General features: G+C 37.3%; 1 protein-coding gene across 1 annotated transcript in view; it reads right to left on the bottom strand.

The window, feature by feature from the left end:
* UNC13C (unc-13 homolog C) overlaps positions 1–20,006 on the bottom strand; it is a 593,765-nt gene that overhangs the window by 447,728 nt on the left and 126,031 nt on the right. Inside the window, exons 5-6 of the mRNA XM_029952367.1 lie at positions 15,596–15,618; positions 14,963–15,027 (exon numbers count right to left, since the gene is read on the bottom strand). Of these exons, the coding sequence (XP_029808227.1) occupies positions 14,963–15,027; positions 15,596–15,618 (88 nt within the window). The remainder of the gene's footprint in view (positions 1–14,962; positions 15,028–15,595; positions 15,619–20,006) is intronic.

The following is a 20,006-nucleotide window of genomic DNA, read 5'->3' as shown; positions in this document are numbered from 1 at the left end:
TAAGCCAGGCAGAGAAGGACAGAAACCATATGTTTGCACTCATAGGTCTAGCAGGAAAACAAGAGAGACCTAATGGAGAACCAGGGGGAACGGAGGAGAGAGAGAGAGTTGGGGAGAGAGAGGGATGCAAAACTTGAGAGACTATTGAATGCTGAGAATGAACTGAGGGTTGAGGGGGAAGGGGGAGGGGGGAAAAGAGATGGTGGTGATGGTGGAGGGCACTTAAGGGGAAGAGCACTGGGTGTTGTATGGAAAACAATTTGACAATAAAATATTATGGAGAAAAAAAAGTTAATTAAATATTAAATAACACAAATACACACACACACACGCACACAGTAACCAGAATTCCTTTCCCCTGATGTTCAAGGTCTCACAACTGAGTCTGAATTGATATGTCACGTTCTTTGTTCCCTTATGATAAAGCTTCTCATAGGAACTCCACTGTCCTTCCTGAATTCCGCGGCCCATCAATTTCATGACTGCTAACCCAGTCATCCATAAAATAGGTCTTAATCTAAACTCCAATTGTGATACTGTCCAAGTACTCTCTTCAGGCTCTGTATCAATCAGAGGCATATACCTGGGGAAGAGTCTTCACAGACCTCATGACATAAAACAAATTGGAGTCTCAGCTCTGACCCAGACAAGAAACTGTTATGTGCCAAACCACAGTGTCATTCATTTGATAGCTTTGGTACTTTGCACACTTGATAAAAATACATGTGTCTTATTGTTAAACGTCGGGAATTTCCTAAAATGTTAGTTTCTGTAGTTGTCACTCTGACTCTGAAACAACTAAGTCCAGTATTGTTTCCTGAAGGGATCTTTGAACATAAAGATTATGTGGCAGATGGTGTCAGTTTGCGCGGAAAAAAATTTACATTCAGATTGTTTTTAGCAGGATGGCTTGGCCTTTCCTACCTACGACCTTAGAGTCCGAACATCAAGATAATGAGCAAGAGTTACAGGATGCTTATCATGGTTGACAGAGTTATGCAGAAGTATTCAAAGCACAAGACAAATCTTCTATGCCTGAGTGCACTTGCTCATGGACACTAATGTCTTTCTAAAAATTAAGTTTCTTGTACCTTTGGCAGATGACTCTGTTCTAGTTAATGAAAAGGACTATCTTTTAAATATGAATTCACAGTTTCTTTCTTCTCATTGTCAAGATCTAGTAGTTATTGTTCAACTGCTATGTTTCCAGAACACCTGAGTCATTTTCACATAATGCATTCAAAATTACAGATATTTCAAGATTAATATATTTAATATCTTCAAAGTTTCAACTTACTTGTCCAAGTATACCTTCCATTTCTCCTCTAATATACTCTGACACATTAGTGCCCAATACACTTTCTCATCTATGATACAATTCAAGATTTTATACCACTTCCTGTTTTTCCATATCCACAAATCAAAATTCTATCCCAACTTCCAATTTAAATTCAATGTCATTTTCTCCATAAAGTCTGCCTAGATAATTCCTCAGAAATCTCTTCATCTAAGTTGTCAGAGCACTAAATCCACTAGAAAGTAAAATCACTCTGTACTGTAGCTGAGATAATTGGGTAAATAGCAGAAATGCAATTCTAATGCTTTCATAGCAGTTGCAAGGTTTTGTTTTTTGTTTTTTTTGGTTTACTCCACGTACAGAGGATGTCACATTTTAAGTGGAGGTAAATATATGAACTATCAGTCTATATGCTTCAAACTAGAGAACCAGATAATATTCAAGAACATTTAATTATAGGTACACATGGTTACAGTTGACCATAAAAATGGCCTCAGTTCTCATTTCTCCAATAAAATGTCAAGGTCTATATCAATGTTCCTTTAATATGGATTTATGAATTGTTGTGAACAATAAAATGTAGGTAAAATGACAGTTGTCAGTTCCAGCATTGGCTTCAAGTGGTCTTGTAAGCTGCTAATTGTTTTGCTTAGAATCTTGTCCCTGCCCTATGAACAAACCTGGTCTGGTCAGCTAGACGATTAGTAGTACATAGTCCAATCCACTCTGTTGCCCAGACAGTAGCCAAACACCCAAAGACATGTAAGAAGTAGCCCCTATCCAGCTTACCATACACATGTTAAGCGAATGCAGACAAAATCTGTGGATTCATTGTTGTAAGTCACTGAGTTTAGGATGGTTTGTTACACAGCAACATCTGTCTGATACAGTGATCTTATTAGGATATTAGTGTAGGGTGTAATAGAGTCTTCAGATTGAAAGAAACTTTTAAAACATCAAGCATCTGGTATGTAAATTTCCTTTGCAACATTTCAAACAAGTAATCACTCAAGCTACTGATATAGCTCTAGAAATGGAAAACTTAGTTTTTACAAACGCAGCTCCTATTTTGCAAATTTGTCTCCATATTGAGCAAAAGGCTGCCTATAATATTCTGTTCTGCCCTATGGAAAGTTCAGGACAATTTAATCCCCTTTCCACACCTTCTATCAAATATGTAAAGACCTGTAACATACTTTTACTTGAACCGTCTCTCTTCCAGATTCAGCAGCCCCATATCGTTGGTGTGCTTTTTTCCTATGGTATGATTTGGGACCCACTTTCAATCTGCTTGTTTGATTTTGTTTGATCTTTCCCTCTTATCTACACCTGTTCAATTAATTATTCCCTGGCCCAAGTCTAGAGGTCCTGAGACGTAGCGGGTCTCTATGTACAGAGCTTCTTGTCCTGCCCTCTAATTTCTGTAAGGCTGCTTCCCTTGCAGGACTATCACCAGAACCTTATGTGATTCCTGACCAGATGCAATGAATAATGTCAGTCTTCTCATGTGTTGATATTAAACATTATTTTCCTTTCTTCTACAGACATGAAAACTTCATTTATCCATAATTGTGTTAAGATAATTCAGAAACATGCCAGTTTTTTCTCCTTTCAGACTAAACATAGTCATTGCCCTGCCATTTGGTCTGTCCATTGCAATAGAAGAAGGGAGCTACGTCACATCTATGCTGCATTAAGTCTCAAGGGTTTGATCCCTGTTCACCACATTCTCATTTCTCTGCAGTGCTACCATGAAAGGATGCATTGGAAGAAACCTCTATCAGCCTGTACCTCCAGAAACCATGAAGAGAAAAGTACATCCTTCTCCCCAGTATTAATGTTAATGTATTAACATTAAAAATGTAGAACAGGTGAGAAAAAAACCTTTAATTAATACACAGAGACTTGGTAGATATTACTGTATCATAATCTAGCTTATCCTGACTGGTACATTATTTATATTTGTTAGATTCAGATTATTGTACTATACCAAGATCTCTGGGGTATTAATTCCATCATCTTAATGTCCAAGTTACTTTGCCCAGCCTTAAGTTACCCTGAAAGCCTACCATAAGATCCTTTATATTTCTATCTTGTTTAATTTAAAATAACCTGTCTACAGGTGATTCCTGAAGCACTCCATAAGAGTGGATACAAAATTATTTACAAATTAACATACTTGAGGTCTAATCATTCAACCCATTATTAATTCATCTAGGTGATATTATTTTAGGGTATATTCAGAAAATCCTCAGCAAATGCCTTTCTGGGATCTAGGTAGAAATATATCTACAACACTTAGTTGATCTACCTATTGAAAAATCTTTTAAGACCAATACATAATGACACATTAAATTGAAAATAAAATATGTAATTCCAAACAACTAAACCAGCAACAAGCATAATTTATTTGCAAATTACATCAATTTGGCCAAGTAGTGAAGCAGCTAAGCTATGGAGTCAGGCTGATAGACACAGTTCCACCTTCGGCTCTGACACTTAGTTACTATTGGACTTTGACCATATGTCAATGTCTCTACACCTGAAAAATCGAACAACTGTAACATCTACTTCACAAGGCTGTGATAAGGATTACAAGAGGTAATGCTCAGATACGCTTAGATGTCTGCCTGCTATACTGTAACATTTCAAAAGGTATTAGTTATGTCTTTATAATAATTATGAATTTGAGATAGAATCCTATTTTTAAAATAACATCGACAATGTTTCTTTTTACATCTCTACTTTGTACTATTTCTAAATGCTAAGGAAGACTATGGTGTGCCTGTGTATCTCAATTAGTTAAGCATCCAACTTCAGCTCAGGTCATCATCTTGGCCAGGCTCTGTATTGACAGGAACCCGGAGCCTGCTTCAGATTCTGTCTCCCTGTCTCTTTGCCCCTCCCGGGCTTGTGCCCACTCATTCACGCGTGTTTGCTCGCTTGCGCTCGCTCTCGCTCTCTCTCTCTCTCTCTCTCTCTCTCTCTCTCTCTCTCTCCCCACAAAGAAAACATTAGAAAAATAAATGCCAATGAGACTATGAAACAGTAACTGAGCCTTATGGCATTTTTCTTACAGAAAGCTGTTTATTATTTAATAAGTCACTGTAGATTAAACAAACCGTTAGTTCTAAAACCATTTTTTTAATGTTTATTTTGGAGAAAATGCATGCATGGGTGCTCTAACCCTCCTCTAGAGGAGGAGGGGCACAGAGCAAGGGCCTATGCAGGGTCCAGGCTCTGAGCTGTCCATGCTGAGCCAGATGCAGAACTTGAACCCAGAAACCCACAATCATGACCTGAGTTGAAGTCAGATGCTTAACCATTGAGCCACCCAGGAACCCCATAAACCTGTTACTTTCAGTAAGAGTAGTTCTAAGGTTATCCAAGAATACTATTTTGTTAGCAGGGATTATTTTATGTTCTATTGTATAATAGCCTGCCCATAATAGGATATAGTATCTACCTTTATGGAATATGGTATTTATTTATCAAAAGATACTTAAAGATACACTCGATACATTCTTTATTGGGAAATATAATAAAAGAGAAGTGCAGTGCTTCACTTTTCCTAAGGTGCTTTAGATAGGTTAGATATGCTTAAAAGCTATATCAATTACATTTGGAAAGAACCAGCAGGTTTAGGAACCATGATATTCATTATAATTGTCATCTTATCTAGTAGGGTTATTTTCAATTTTTTAAAAATCAAAACTGGTGATTTTCTAACACAAGAGATTATTCTGCTAAATATAACAGGTATTTTCCATAGTTACTAATCTGGCACCTTTTAAGACTATTTGAATATTATCTTTATAAAGGATCTCTCGATTGTACTTTGCTACTCCTCAAACACATAAAGTATATGGGAGGCATTCGAAAATTAAAGTTGGTTCTGTATGATGTATCCGTGAAGACCTATTGGTTTTCTAATAAATTTAAGCCAATCCAGAGACCTAGAAGTCATAATTAAAGATTTGTTTTAAAGAACAGGAAGTGAATAACATCTACATGTTCAATAAGCAAATTGAACACAGTGAAGCCTTCAGAAAAATGCGTTTCTAGCAAGCCTTCCCTCCTCCCCGAGCAAATACACTTTCCTCAAGTTTCTTAACTACGGATTTTATTTTTCTGAGATTGGACTGTTCTCAATAGCTGCTACTTTACATCCGGTGGGTCCTCACATGATGTTCAGAATCCAAAGAAAGTATGACAAATAGTGGCTTGAGACATGGTTTTGATTTCTTTTTTTGAGGTGCAGCCCCATCTCAAAACACCTTTCACTATGAAGTGACGTTCTTGATCTCAGAAACTAAGAAAAGGCAAACTCCTTTTTGGGTGTAGTTTCAACTGGTGGTCACTTAAAGATAATAGGAAAAGCAGGCCCTTTCTGAGAAGCCAAGAAGGACTGTGCACAACAGCTACACAAGGCTTGGTGAAAGGACCTAGCTAAACAAAAGTTGTCAGAGTTCATGGTGGCTGTGGTTTCCTTCTCTGAAATGAAGACATTATCTGTTTCCTGGGTTGATACAGAAGAGGGGTTAGATGTGTACTCTAAATCTAAAACATAAATTTCCCTGTAAGAATAAGAGTATCCTTGAGGCACCTGGGTGGCTCAGTTGGTTAAGCATCTGACTTCAGCTCAGGCCATGATCTCAGGGTTCATGAGTCTGAGCCCTGTGTTGGGTTGTTTTCTGCCAGTGAGGAGCCAGTTTCAGATCTACTGTCTCTCTTTCTCTCTGTCCCTCCCCTGCTCATGCTCATGTTCTCTCTCTCTTTTAATTTTTTTTTTATTTTTGAGAGACAGAGAGAGACCGCGCAAACAGGGGAGGGCCAGGGAGAGAGAGAGGGAGACACAGAATCCGAAGCAGGCTCCAGACTCTGAGCTAGGTGTCAGCACAGAGCCCAATGCGGGGCTCGAACCCAGAAATGGTGAGATCATGATCTGAGCCGAAGTTGGACGCTCAACCGACTGAGCCACTTAGGCGCCCCTCTGTCTTTCAAAAATAAATTAAAAACCATTAAACATTTTTAAAGAATACGGTGGACTTTATACAATGAGTAAAATTTGTGGGTGCTTGCAACTGAGGATGATCCTGGGGTGTCATCCTTTTATTCTTAAGAATTAATGAAAGTAAAAATAAATTTGGGAGCATTTTCTATGAAAAGCCATTTAAGCACATAAAAATCCTTCTATGATGATACACTTCAGGTTTCTTGTAGGTGTGTAAAGATGGAAGAATCTGGTCAACAATCTCATTGGGGATTGGGACTAGGGGGTCTTATATAGCATCCCTGGACTGACTCTACTACTCAAAATGTCTTGTTTTTGTAGTCTATTACTAAGTAGCAATGTTAAGCTACAAGCTCATGCCTGAATAGGAGATAATGAAAAAGGTGTCAATTTCTAACTTTATCAACTGTAAGCTATTAGTTGCTTGAGCTTAACAGCTTTATTTTCTTAATCCTTTGAGTACTACAAATTCTTTGCTACTATGTAAGAAAAAAACATGCCTAAAGAAAATGGTTTATAATCCACTCCACAAACACTATGAAATTCTAAGACTGATTTAGATTGTAGATTCATAGATCCCATGCCCAAGTGTATGTTCCATGGTTTTCGAAGGGCCCATGGTTGTGGTCCTGGGGTCATGTGGGTCCACACATTCAAAGAGTCAGCTTAGCAGCTGGTTTCTGTGGCTTCTGAGGCTTCTGTCAAAATATACTCTAGTGACCCCATGATTTTCTAAATGGAGATGAGATGAATAGAAAAGATGCTTCCTGAATAACTTCCAGGAAGCATTCCTGGAAGCATGCAGCTAACACTAAACTAGAGAACCGACTGATGGTAGTAGACCCAAATTAGACGAGCAATTTTGGGTAGAGAAGCAGAGTGAGAAGATGGCATAGGAAGCCAATGGCAGCTTGACAACCAATTCTTAATCCATGGGTTTTCAAAAGTTGGTAGCCTTACTGCTACCAGCTTTCCCAATTAAGAGGTTCTTGGTCTAGACCAAACCTCTGTATGTAGGATATAATGAGTCTGCAGGAGGGTTGCAGGCAGAGGGCTGATGTCTAGTGGGCCTCATACATCAACAATCTATGACAGGGGTGGGACTTTCTCTAGCCTCACAGGAGGGTTTTTTTGTCTGATTTAACTGCTCTGTGGCTTGACTGTATCTGACATAAGCTGAAAGATACCAGGTTTTATCCAAACTTTAATGGATTAAGCAAGACAACTCCTTTTATTACTCTTATAAAGAACAAGGTGAAAAGTGTCATTCAATTATTAATAACAAAAGGTCTCCTTGAAGTAATAATGGAACTGATTAAAGGAAATTTCTAATACACTGCACTTATATCTAGGGTATTCTCAAGTGCTAGAGCTTTCAGATAGGAGAATATAAAGGTAAAATTTATACCTAACCATTAATTAGAGTAGTGTTTTCATGGATGCATTCAACACAGCCTTCACAAGTTTCTACAAAGTAGAGAAACAAGGATTCAAGATGAAAAGCAAAGTGGCCTTTTGATCAGTTGCGGTTTAATTGATCAAATTTAAAAGCCCCTTGATGGTTTTTTTTCCTGTAGGGACATAGTAACACTGAGCTGGGGGGGAAGGGGTGGACCCAGTTGCTTTTAATACTTCCAGTACCTCTTATATATGTCTCGTCATGAATCCATGACTGTTTCAGATTTTCATTTTTTCCTAAAATACCATAGACCTGGGATCTTTTATGAAAGAATTCTAACCAACTTATCTAAGAGACTGTCAATATAAAACAAGATTAATTTATTAGTGAGGTAATATATATGGGCAAGGTACTATCATGAGCTTTAGGGAGGAAAATCTAGTTGAAAGAGACCAACTCTATGTCATTAATGAGTTTAAAATCAAGTTGAAAGGTACATATTTTGTTTATTTATGAAACAAATTCACATGTACCATAGGAATGACACAAATGGGAACAGAAAAGTTAAGAATTCCTTATTATAATGAGAAATAGAAATCAAGAGGAAATAGAAATCAAGATATTCAAAGCCATGTAGAAAGATCCATACTTTACATTGCAGAAATAGGAGCCATTAAACACATTTAAGTAGAAAGGACCATGCTTTAAGGACATTAATCTTCAACAGTTGTATAGATTGAACTTAATGTAGAGGAATTAATGAAGGAAGATCAGTTTGTATTCACCTAGGTAAAAGGTATTGAGGATTAAAACTAGATTAGTGGCAATATGAATAAAAATAAGTTGCAAAAAATATGAGCATTATGATTTGAATTGATATTCAATAATGAATTAAGAATATAGGCCTGTCTGCATCTGATAGCTCTTATAATAATTAATATGTTCTAATCCAAATGTATTTTTCCCTAAATCTATAGTGAACTCCTTCTGTGTCAATTTCCCTGGAGGAAAAACTGTGAAAAATAACCTGCCACTGTGATTGAACCAAACTTACATGGGGGCTGTCATTTTCTAAATACTTGGCACACCTGGTTCAGAGTATGCAAGGATATTTGCATAGCATGAACCATGAATCCAAGGAAAGGTTTCTAGAAATAGAAAGAGCCATTTTATAAACTTAGGAGAATTTGTGGGCCTTTCCTTGAAAAATAAGGGAGCAAACTGAGTAAATAAGGGTAAATATAATTTATGGACTAGATGAGACAAAAGAAAAATCAAAAAATTCTCAGCCACTCCAGAGGATACTACTGAAAAGATGAATTAAGAGCCTTTAGAGAGTAGTAACAATCTTAGTCTCCATCTTAAGTAATTTTAGGCAGTGGCCAAACATGAAGGTCAAGACTAGGAGTAGCAAATATATCATTAGCACAGTATACGCTCTTCAGCTTAGGGAGAAATACAAAAGCAATGTCAGAAGTATGAGAAATATCAAGAGTATATTAAACCAACTATATCCACATGTTGTACAACCTAACTCATGTCAGATTTTTTAACAATAACAAAAACCATTATTTTAATCAAGGTAAATTTAAAAGCTAAGAAATTATTCAGAACTTTGGCTGGTAATTGCTTGCTCACATTCACCACATTATTCATTCATGGAAATAATTGAACTACCTTGAAAATCTAAGCAAGTAGTTTTATACATGTACATTTACACACACACATACACACACACTCACACAAATAAACATACAACCTTTTTCTTCTATTCTATCTCTTTGAGAGTGAGGTCAAAATTGAAGTTTCTCTTCTATTTGGCTCTCAGGGTCCTGCATTTCACAATCTCGTTTTCTCACCTCTCTCAAGATCAACTCTTTCCTGCCAAGGTTCAATAATCCTGGTAGTGGTTGCAAAGTCATCAACAGATTCCTGGAGTTACGTAAAGTAGCCCTAGCCTAGTTCAGAACCATGACTTAGTATTGAGGAAATTCGTTCCATGAAAGCTATCCTGTAGAGAATTTGTATGAATAGAGAAGAAAATCAACAAAGAAGATCAGAATCTCCTCTCCCAAACTATCTTTCCCCTTATTCTCAACACTGTTTTATGGATTCTGCTACAGACACGTTAGTACCTGAAAACTAAAAAGACCATATATAAAAGCTTTGCAATGCTCTTCATCTTGCAACCAATGGGACTCTGACTACAAAATTCAGTGAAGAGTGAACTCAAGTTTTAGGTAACCAAAGAACCAAAGGAGTATCATTCATATTTTAAAAAATGACTAATATCAAATATGGAACAGGAGAAACTTAACAGAGGACCATGGGGGTAGGGAAGGGGAAAAATAGTTAAGAAGAGGGAGGGAGGCAAACCACAAGAGAGTCTTAAATATTGAGAACAAATTGAGTGTTGACAGGGGTGAGGGAGAGGGGAAAATGGGTGCTGGGCAGAGAGGAGGGCACTTGTTGGAATGAGCATTGGGTGTTAAAGGGAAACCAACTTGACAAACTATTTAAAAAAAAAAAACAAATCCAAAGAGAAATAAAAATAGAAAGCTCTAAGTAAAAAACTCCAGAAAAAGGAAAAAATAAAAATGATGATGTTTAAAAAAATGATTAGTATTTGGAGAAGGTACTTGTTTGACTTCCTTCACTATCATTTATTAAAGTAGTTTCAACAATTCCACTTATCAAAAGCTAGCTGGGGGATGGAACAAGCTGGCAGAGAAGTAGGGAGCTCTGTAGTCTTCATCTGCCTGCATCTATTAAAGTGAGAAGGACTGAAGGGACAATACTCTGATATGCAGGAGTGAGAGGAGAACATACAGACTCCATAAAGAAGACAATCCCAAAGATGCCTGAGTGAGTGAGTGCAAACTGGGGAAATTCAAAAAAGGACTGGCCCTGGAGGAGCGAAGGGGAGGGAACCCCTACCCAACACAGGTCGAGTACGGGATGCCCTGGAGAGACAAAGGGAAGAGAAAGACTGAAAACGCTCATAGAACTGTCTCTAGAGAAGAGATAAACAACTTTCCCCAGGACAGAGAGAAATAATGTCACCCCATATATAACCGCTGGGCACGGGGAGAGAAATCCGTCCCATCTAGCTCGCGAATCCTTCCTTGGGCTCGGTGGCAGTGGCACCCATTCCAGGTGGCACCAGGAGAAACAGCCTCTGGCCCCTCCCCTTGCACGATCTCACTGGGAGGCTGGCCTCCAATGGAAGTGCATCTCATCTCCGGTGGTAGCATTAAAGTGCATGGACTAGGATTTGGAAGTGAAGCGAAGATGAGAAGTGGGACCTCATCAAGATAAAAAGCTTCTGCACTGAAAAGGAAACAATCCAAAAAGCTAATAGGCAATTGACAGAATGGGAAAAGATAGTTGCAAATGACATAACGGGCTAGTATCCCAAATCTACAAGGATCTCACCAAACTCCACACCCAAAAAACGAAGAATCCAGTGAAGAAATGGCTAGAAGACATTTCACCAAAGAAGACATCTAGATGGCCAACAGATACATCAAAAGATGCTCAGTGTCACTCATCATAAGGGAAATACCAATCAAAAGCACACTGAGATACCACCCCATGCTGGCCAGAGTGGCTAAAATGAACAAATCAAGAGACTATAAGAGGCTGGCGAGGGTGTGGAGAGATGGGCACCCTCCTACACTGTTGGTGGGAATGTAAACTAGTGCAGCCGCTCTGGAAAACAGTGTGGAGGCTCCTCAAAAAACTACCAGTAGAACTTCCTATGACCCAGCAATAGCACTGCTAGGGATTTACCCAAGGGATACACAAGTGCTGATGCATAGGGGCACATGTACCCCAATGTTCATAGCAGCACTGTCAACAATAGCCAAATCATGGAAAGAGCCTAAATGTCCTTCAACATTTGATGAATGGATCAAGAAGATGTGGTTTATCTATACAATGGAATGCTACATGGCAATGAGAAAGAATAAAATCTGGTCATTTGTAGTAAAATGGATGGACCTTGAGGGTGTCATGCTAAGCGAAATAAGTCAGGCAGAGAAGGACATATACCACGTGTTTTCACTCACAGGTCTAACAGGAGAAACCTAACATGGGACCATGGGAAGGGGAAAGTGGGGGAAAGTGTTAGGGAGAAGGAGGGAGGCAAATCATGAGAGACTCTTGAATACTGAAAACAAACTGAGGGCTGAATAGGGAGGTGGGAAGGGGGGCGATGGTCATGGAGAAGGGCAGTTGTGGGGAAGAGCACTGGGTGTTATATGGAAACCAACCTGACAATAAACTAAATGAATAAAAAACCCAACAAAGTACAGGAAAAAAAAAAAAAGCTAGCTGGCCATGGGTATGCTGGCTCAGGGTAAATCTTCTGAGAAACGTGTAATTGGATGACAGCCTTCAGCCACCATTTTCCAGAAACTTCTTTTCAAAGACTTTGCAAGGGATACTAAAATCCTGAATGTGAGACAGGAAACATCAAAACCCTAAAGAAGAAAGCAGGAAACCGTCTTCTTGACCTCAACCACAGCAATTTCCTACTCGTCACATCCCTAAAGGGTGTATTCAAGATTCTACTTAAATCCCTTGAAAACTCTTTGAAAAGAAGTTTCTGGAAAAAATGAAATGGAAGGGATCTGTTCAAAATGTGAAATTAATCTGTTTTAGGTAGCCATTTACACAGCTTGCACTTTGAACATGTGTTTAGATTAACTGTTGCTTTGACATTGATAAAACTCCATATTCAGCAACAAGTTAGGAAAGCAAGTTGTTATCAAGTAAGTACTGGATGCCACAAGCAGGAAGAATTTACAGGAACTCTGAGATCACGTAGTCCACTAAGTTTCCAAGACCATGACATCCATGTTTTCAAAATCAAATTGGAACTCGACTTAATTATTTTCTTTTTAAATTTTTTAATGTTTTTTTATTTATTTTTGAGAGACGGAGAGAGACAGCCTGAGCAGGGGAGGGTCAGAGAGAGAGGGAGACACAGAATCTGAAGACAGGCTCCAGGCTCTGAACTAGCTGTCAGCACAGAGCCCGACATGGAGCTCGAACCCACAAACCATGAGATCATGACCCGAGCCGAACCCGGGCACTTAACTGACTGAGCCACCCAGGCTCCCCAGACTTAATTATTTTCTAAGACAAACTTTTATTTTCTCATATTATCACTTTCTAGTAAATTTAAATATTCAGTATTTGTGGAGTAGAGAAGACAAACTCATCCATTTATTCCTTAAAATTTCTATAAATAATCCATAACCCTCTTTCATCACAGCTGCTTTTCCTAATACATTTAAGCCATTGTCACAGTGTAGTAAGGATATGAGTCGTTCTTCACAGATTTAAAGAATATTGAAGAGTTTATAGACACAAAATCAAGACACGAAGATGTGACTTGTAATTTGACAAAAATCAGACTTTTGAAAAAAGTCAAACTATAAATGGTATATGTTATTTTTCTAGAGCTCCATATTTAAAATTTTATATGTTTAATTTAAGCTAACTACCATGTGGATGTGTTTAACAGAAGAGTTTGAAAGACAGTATTAGGAAACATAACTGTGAAACTATCTCTTTGTCTTAAAAAACCCTAATGCATGTATCTAAAATTTGCTTATATATATATATTGTACATACATATGTTCATGTATTCTTTACTATTATTTGAGAGAGAGAGAGCACGCGAGCGTGAGCAAGCAGGGAAGGGGCAGAGAGAGAATTCGAAGCAGGCTCCACAGTCTGCACAGAGCCTGACGGCTCAATCCCGCAACCCTGGGATGACCTGAGCTGAAATCAAGAGTAGGACATCTAACTGACTGAGGTGCCCCTATTGTACACACTTATTTTCAAAGGTCAAAACTTATAAAACTTCTCTTTCTATAGGTCTATACTGTGCATAAGCTTTGGTCAAAAATTTCACTTTAGGGGCGCCTGAGGGGCTCACTCGGTTAAGCGTCCGACTTCGGCTCAGGTCATGATATCACAGTTTGTGGGTTCGAGCCTCGTGTCGGGCTCTGTGCTGACAACTAGCTCAGAGCCTGGAGCCTGCTTCGGATTCTATATCTCCCTCTCTCTCTGACCCTCCCCTGCTTGCGCTGTCTCTCTCTCTGTCTCTTTCAAAAAATAAATAAAAAACATTTTTAAAAATTTCACTTTAAAAATCTATAACGTATTTGCTATAGTATCATTTGCAATACTGGCACCTAGAAATATTCTTGAAAATCCATTAACAGAAGATGAATTAATATTCTATCAACGTTTTGAAATATTTTCACCGCTTAGAAATAATGAAGTGGAAAGTTTTCCAAGGCATGATCTTAAATGGAGAAGACAAAAAGGAAAACAACAACAACAACAACAACTAAGGACCCAAGTTGCAGAGGCAGAATAGCCTATTGAATAAGGTCACAGACTCTAGAACTAGGCCAGCTGGGGTTGGATACTCATTTTGCCACTTAGTAGCTGTATGGAGGAAAAAAATTTTTACAACTGTTTCATACAACAGTTTCCTAAATTGTATGAAGGTCAAATTAGTACTTACCTCACTGGTAAGGAGGTAATCCATCTTAAGGATTGAATCAGTCATTACATAGGAAATAACTGTAACAATAATTGATACTATGTTTTTACTAAATTAGTCTTTATTTGTGTGCAGAATGGCTTAGTTTATATTGAACGTACTGAGATACAAAATACAGAATTACTTACTAAGAACATAAACATGTACTTGAGCATCAGAAAAATGCCTGTGAACATGCATGCCAAACTGTTATTGTTTCACAGGCAAATTATAATTCACACATTATTTTGTAATAAAATTTTAAATATTTTCATCCAACCATGAAATAACTATAAGACATAATAAAGGAAACATTCATCTACATATTGACATTAATGTACATTTCCTCAACTGCAAAAAGCAGATCAAAAGATAGCATTAGTTGTATTATTGGGAAATTATTTTTGTAAAATTATGTGTTTTTTATTTCTGTATAGAATGGTAACATTAATAGCTAACCCACTTTGACCTTTATATATAGACATATGTAATAATCACATATATGCATACACATCTATACATCATTTTAAGAAAACTATAAAATCTACCTTTTTATAAAGCAAACAACAGTAAAGATAGTTAATTATACCATCATGCAACATCCTGCATTCAAAACGCATACAGCAAAAGCACAGCCAAGTACCACTGATAAATGCAACGAATTAAAAAGATTATGAATGTACTCACCCACCAATAGCCTGGAGTCCAGAGATTCTGGCAGCATCCAAATCATTGCCACTGACAATTCGATCCTTAAATGCAAAACAAGAACAGAACAAAAGAAAAACATTTAGCATACTATAGCTCCATGTATGTGACTTTGGGACACGGGTCAACTGCACTAGACATGTAACACCTAGTATGACAGATGCTAAGCAGGGTCAGCTCCAAGTCAAAACTACTATGTTTTTGTGAGTGGAGGTTTTGAAATTAGCTGTCGGCATTTAAACAAAAGCACTGGCACAGTCCAGGAAAACATATTCCCAATACTATTTGCCCTTAAAACTTGCTGTGTGCAGTGAACATGAATCAGTCAGGGAGATCATGATTAGCCAGACTTAAGAACAGATGCTGAGTTTGACCGTAGCAGACCCCTAGGTTGGCAAGTGTAAGCTAAGTAAGCGCAGCTGGCAAGGTGTGACCTCTTCAGAAATGCAACATTATGGGGGCACACTTAAAGGACAACTGAAGGATGGGAAGCTGGGGCAACATGCACATTTCACAACTAAAACAGAAACCAAAATAGGTCTATTATGCCACAAACAAACATGTACGAAAGACAAGATTCCTCAGGAGAGAAAAAAAAGTATGATTTAAAACCTTTTCATCCACAGAACTGCTATCTGAAAGAGAATCAGGAAAAGAAGGAATAAATGTTAGACAGAGTATGTTAAGAAATCATATAAACATATACATGAACAAAGTGTTACTATTTTACATTGCTTAAAATCATAAACAGAATTTCAAGGCTGAACCCCAAGGGAGAAGGGATAGTTTTCCCTCTTAATTTAAAGAGCTGAAAAACATGCGAGAATGCTTGAAAAGTATCAAAGAGTGATTACAGGATTTAATGAAAGACAATGTGTCATACAGAGAAAAGAACACAGTTGAAGAATCAGAAGTCTTAAGCTCCAGCTGGGTCTCTGCCACCTACTAAGCACACTGGGTAAACTACCCAGTTCTCCGGAGTCTCCCGTCTAGACCCAACTTTGAAAAAGGTCATCAATACTTTGTCTGAACACTATTTCGAGGCCAATAGGCAATCAAGTGAGATCAAAGTAAGTGGAAGTAAACCTCAAATGACTACATAAATTACGTATGTTTTCGTAAAGGATTATTTACGGCTTGTCATAGAGCTCAAGAGTTAACAGATTAATACACCCCACTTTGCAAATAAGAGAACTGATGCCCAAAGCAGTTAAGTGGCACGACTAAGATCACAAAGCTAGTGAATGGCAGAAGTGGGACACAAATCCAGGGCCTCTGATCCCCCATATGCTGCCCTTTAAATCCCATGTTTCAGGTAAATTGAATAAAACAGAGAGGGGTGGCCAGTCCCCAGTTCTCCAGTGTCATTTAAGTAACTTCACAGGGTCAGCATTTCTCAGTGTCAACAGCTCCTGGGCCCAAGTAGATGAACAATGGACTTTGTTTTGTTTTAATTTCAAGTCTAAATCTGCCAAAGTCATGATAGCATGATCCATTTCTATCTTACATAGTAATATTGCTCTTAAACTTATTAATTCATTTTGGCTCATTAGCATGAAGCTCAAGAAACTTCTCTACGAATACAAGTTGGCAGAAATCTAGAGCTAGAATGATCTTGGGATTCATGTAATCAAAACCTTTCATTTTTATGGATGAGCCCCAGTAAATAAAGATTTATCTAGGCCATGTAGCTCAATGACAACTTTTATTGATAAAAATCTGAAATGTCTTTGTTTTCTTAAGTATGGCTTAATTACTTTAACTCTTTGAATATAAAACAAAATAAAAGCACAATCTTATGGATAGCCACAAATATTTTAAGATACTGCATACAATGTAGAAAATTCAGAATTATATAAGAATATATCATAGTCATGGAAATTGCCACAAGCATGCTTTAAAATCATAGAAAAACTAATTTAATATGAGCTATCAACTAGTCAGACAATATACATCTACATTTCACTCAGTACCAAAAAGTTCTTTGATACAATTTTAAAACCATCTATAATTTTTTAGACATGTATCAAGTCAGATTGGAATGAATCCTACCTGAGTATATGTTAAAAAAAAATTTCCAGAGACATAAACTTAAGTGTGAAATGTTAGGTCATTCCCATTATCATTAAAAGAAAAGTAAAAATGTCTACAACCATCATTTTAATATAATTCTTGAAATTTTGATCAATATATTAAGGAAGATTAACTTAAGCAAAATTAAACAATATAAATGTTAGCATGCAGGACACAAAGTTGTTACTTTCAGGCATTATAATTTTAAATCCAAAGGACAAATCACCTGAAAAACTTGTAGGGTTAAATCAAACAGGTAGCAAAGTGAACATTTAAGAACACCTAAACAAAAATAGTTATTTTCTACAAACTCCAAGTAACTAGCTTGATAAATAATGACATGAAATCTGATTTCAAATATTCCTAACTTTGACATTATCTCCTATTAATAACTGGCTTCTTCATATACCACTGAGTCAAGGTAATATTAAAGTCATCAATTTTTTTCAGCTGCTAAATCTAATACATTTCAACTTTTTCATTCATTCAACAGTATTTCATTCATTCCTTGATTGAATACATATTTTTATCAATTACCAATCAACCTTTTTTGTTCACTCCTACTCCTTTCTTGTCCACCTGCTATACCGTTCACTTTGAAATCTTTCTAAATACAGATAAAATCATACCACTTCCCTTCCCTCTTTAAACCCACCTATGTCACACAATGCCTACACAAGAGAAAACAGACCTATATCTACTGCAGACTCATGAGATCTCATTCACATACTACACTTTGGCCACGATTAAGTTCGTGTCATTTCATCTTTACGAATGAAATCTGTGTGCCTTTGCATTTTCAGTTTTCTTCCCTTAAGAGAAGTTCTCCCCTTCATCTAGCTGTCTGTCAGCCTCCAAATCTCACTTAAAGCTGTAACACTCTCTCCTGGAAACTTGTAACAGGTCATGGATCCATGGCTGTGTCCCTGAGCTCTGCACACTGCACTGCTCCCAGCTAACCACCATCTTTTGTCAGTTTCCATATCTGCAGTCCTACTAGATACAAGCTTCATGATTTTATCTGTTTTCAACTTTGTTTCTAATTTCTACTACATTCTGAAATATAGTTGACACCAATAGATCTTTGCTAAACATTGAGTTAACAACCTTCAAAAAGCTACAATGTATTATGGAAATATCTAAAGCTCCAAATAAAATTTATTTCATCTTCCTGGATAGGAAAGATAAATTATCTTGTAACAGACTTATAAGCTTTAAATTAAAATCCTACTGGCAAGTTGTTATAGGATTAAAATTTCCAAGTACAGGGGTACCTGAGTGACTTGGTTAAGTGTGCGACTCTTGATTTCCACTCAGGGAGGGTAGAGACTGTTTTAAATTCTCTTTCCCTCTGCCGCTCCCCCCACTCATTGGCACATGTGTGTGCAAGCACTCTCCTCTCAAAAAAATATTTCAAGTCCAACTGGATTAATAAGTCATAATATAAAAGACTTTTTAAAAGGAAAATTAAGAGGAAAATATATAAGAACAGTGAAAATCTATACTAATTAAAGCATTATTTTCCTGGCTTTTGTTGAAAAGATTCAACAAAATTAGCTAAGTAGCAAACCCTTGTATTTAAGAATTTAACAAATAAGGAAGGATGGGTTGTTATAGAAAACAGACATACTGGTCTATAAATAGGTCAAGTATCTATAATATTTTTTATATCCTATCTCAACATAGCCCAGGAAGCTCCAAATGTATTAAATATAAGGAAAACAGTAGAAATAAGAAAAGAATATTTATTAACCCTATGGAATGAGAAGAAAAATTACAGTTAGAGGTTTTGTTATACCTATTTAGTATTTTGTATATAAAAAGAAGAGGGGTTCCTGGGTAGCTCAGTCAGTTAAGCATCTGACTGGCTCTTGATTTTGGCTCCAGTCATGATGTCACAGTCATGGAGATCAAGCCCCACAGGGGGCTCCATGCTCAGTGCGGTGCCTACTTGGTATTCTGTCTACCTCTGTTTCTGCCCCTCCCTGATTGTGCTTGCATGCTCTCTCTCAAAATAAACATAAACAAACAAAAAAAAAAGAAATGTATTTACTAAAAACACATGCTAATAAGTCCAGTATATCAAGAACTCTTATAGGTCTCGAAAATGTTGAGCTGAATGCGCCCCTAGACTGGTCAAGAATGTGACTAGACAATTCACAAATTAGAATACATGACCAATGATCAACTTATTAAAACTATGCCTCATCAGATTATAAGATTAGTCAAGATTGGAATGATATTTTAATGATATTAAAAATAATACCAAAGACTGTTGATATCATTCATCTAATAGTGACACATGGTTGACAATAGTGAAATCTAATAGAATTTTTTTTTAAAGTTTAGTGATGTCTAGCAGGTAGGCTCTATTTTGTAGAGAACTTTAAGTTGATGCTAAAGAAATGATTTTTGTTCTATATTACACACCCCCAAATTCTTATGTTAAGACTGTAACCCACAGTACCTCAGAATGTAGACTTCTTTGGAAATAGTGTCATTACAGATATAATTAGTTAAGATAAGGTCATCATACTGGAGTAAAATGGCTCCCAAACCAATATAACTGATGTCTTTATGAAAAGACCTTTATGGGTGCATGAGTGCCTCAGTCAATTAAGTGTCTGACTTCAGCTCAGATCATGATCTCACTGTTTGTAGGTTTGAGCCCCGCATCCAGCTCTGTGCTGACAGCTCAGAGCCTGGAGCCTGCTTCAGGTTCTTTGTCTCCCTCTCTCTCTCTACCCCTCCCCTGCTCACAGTCTGTCTCTCTCAAAAGCAAACAAACTTGTAAAAAACTGAAGGAAAAAAAAAAAGGAAAGAGACACATTTGGAGACAGGTGCACGCACAAGAAAAACGCCATATGAAGATCGCAGCTCTGCCTCCACAAACCAAGGAGCTATCTAACAGACACTAAGACGGAGGCCTGGACAGACCCTTCGCTAGCAT

The sequence above is a fragment of the Suricata suricatta genome, chromosome 9 (assembly GCF_006229205.1).
Source record: "Suricata suricatta isolate VVHF042 chromosome 9, meerkat_22Aug2017_6uvM2_HiC, whole genome shotgun sequence".
In the NCBI taxonomy this organism is placed as follows: Eukaryota; Metazoa; Chordata; class Mammalia; order Carnivora; family Herpestidae; genus Suricata; species Suricata suricatta.
The sequence above is the reverse complement of the archived record's forward strand: the minus strand, read 5'-3'. Positions and strand labels throughout refer to the sequence as shown.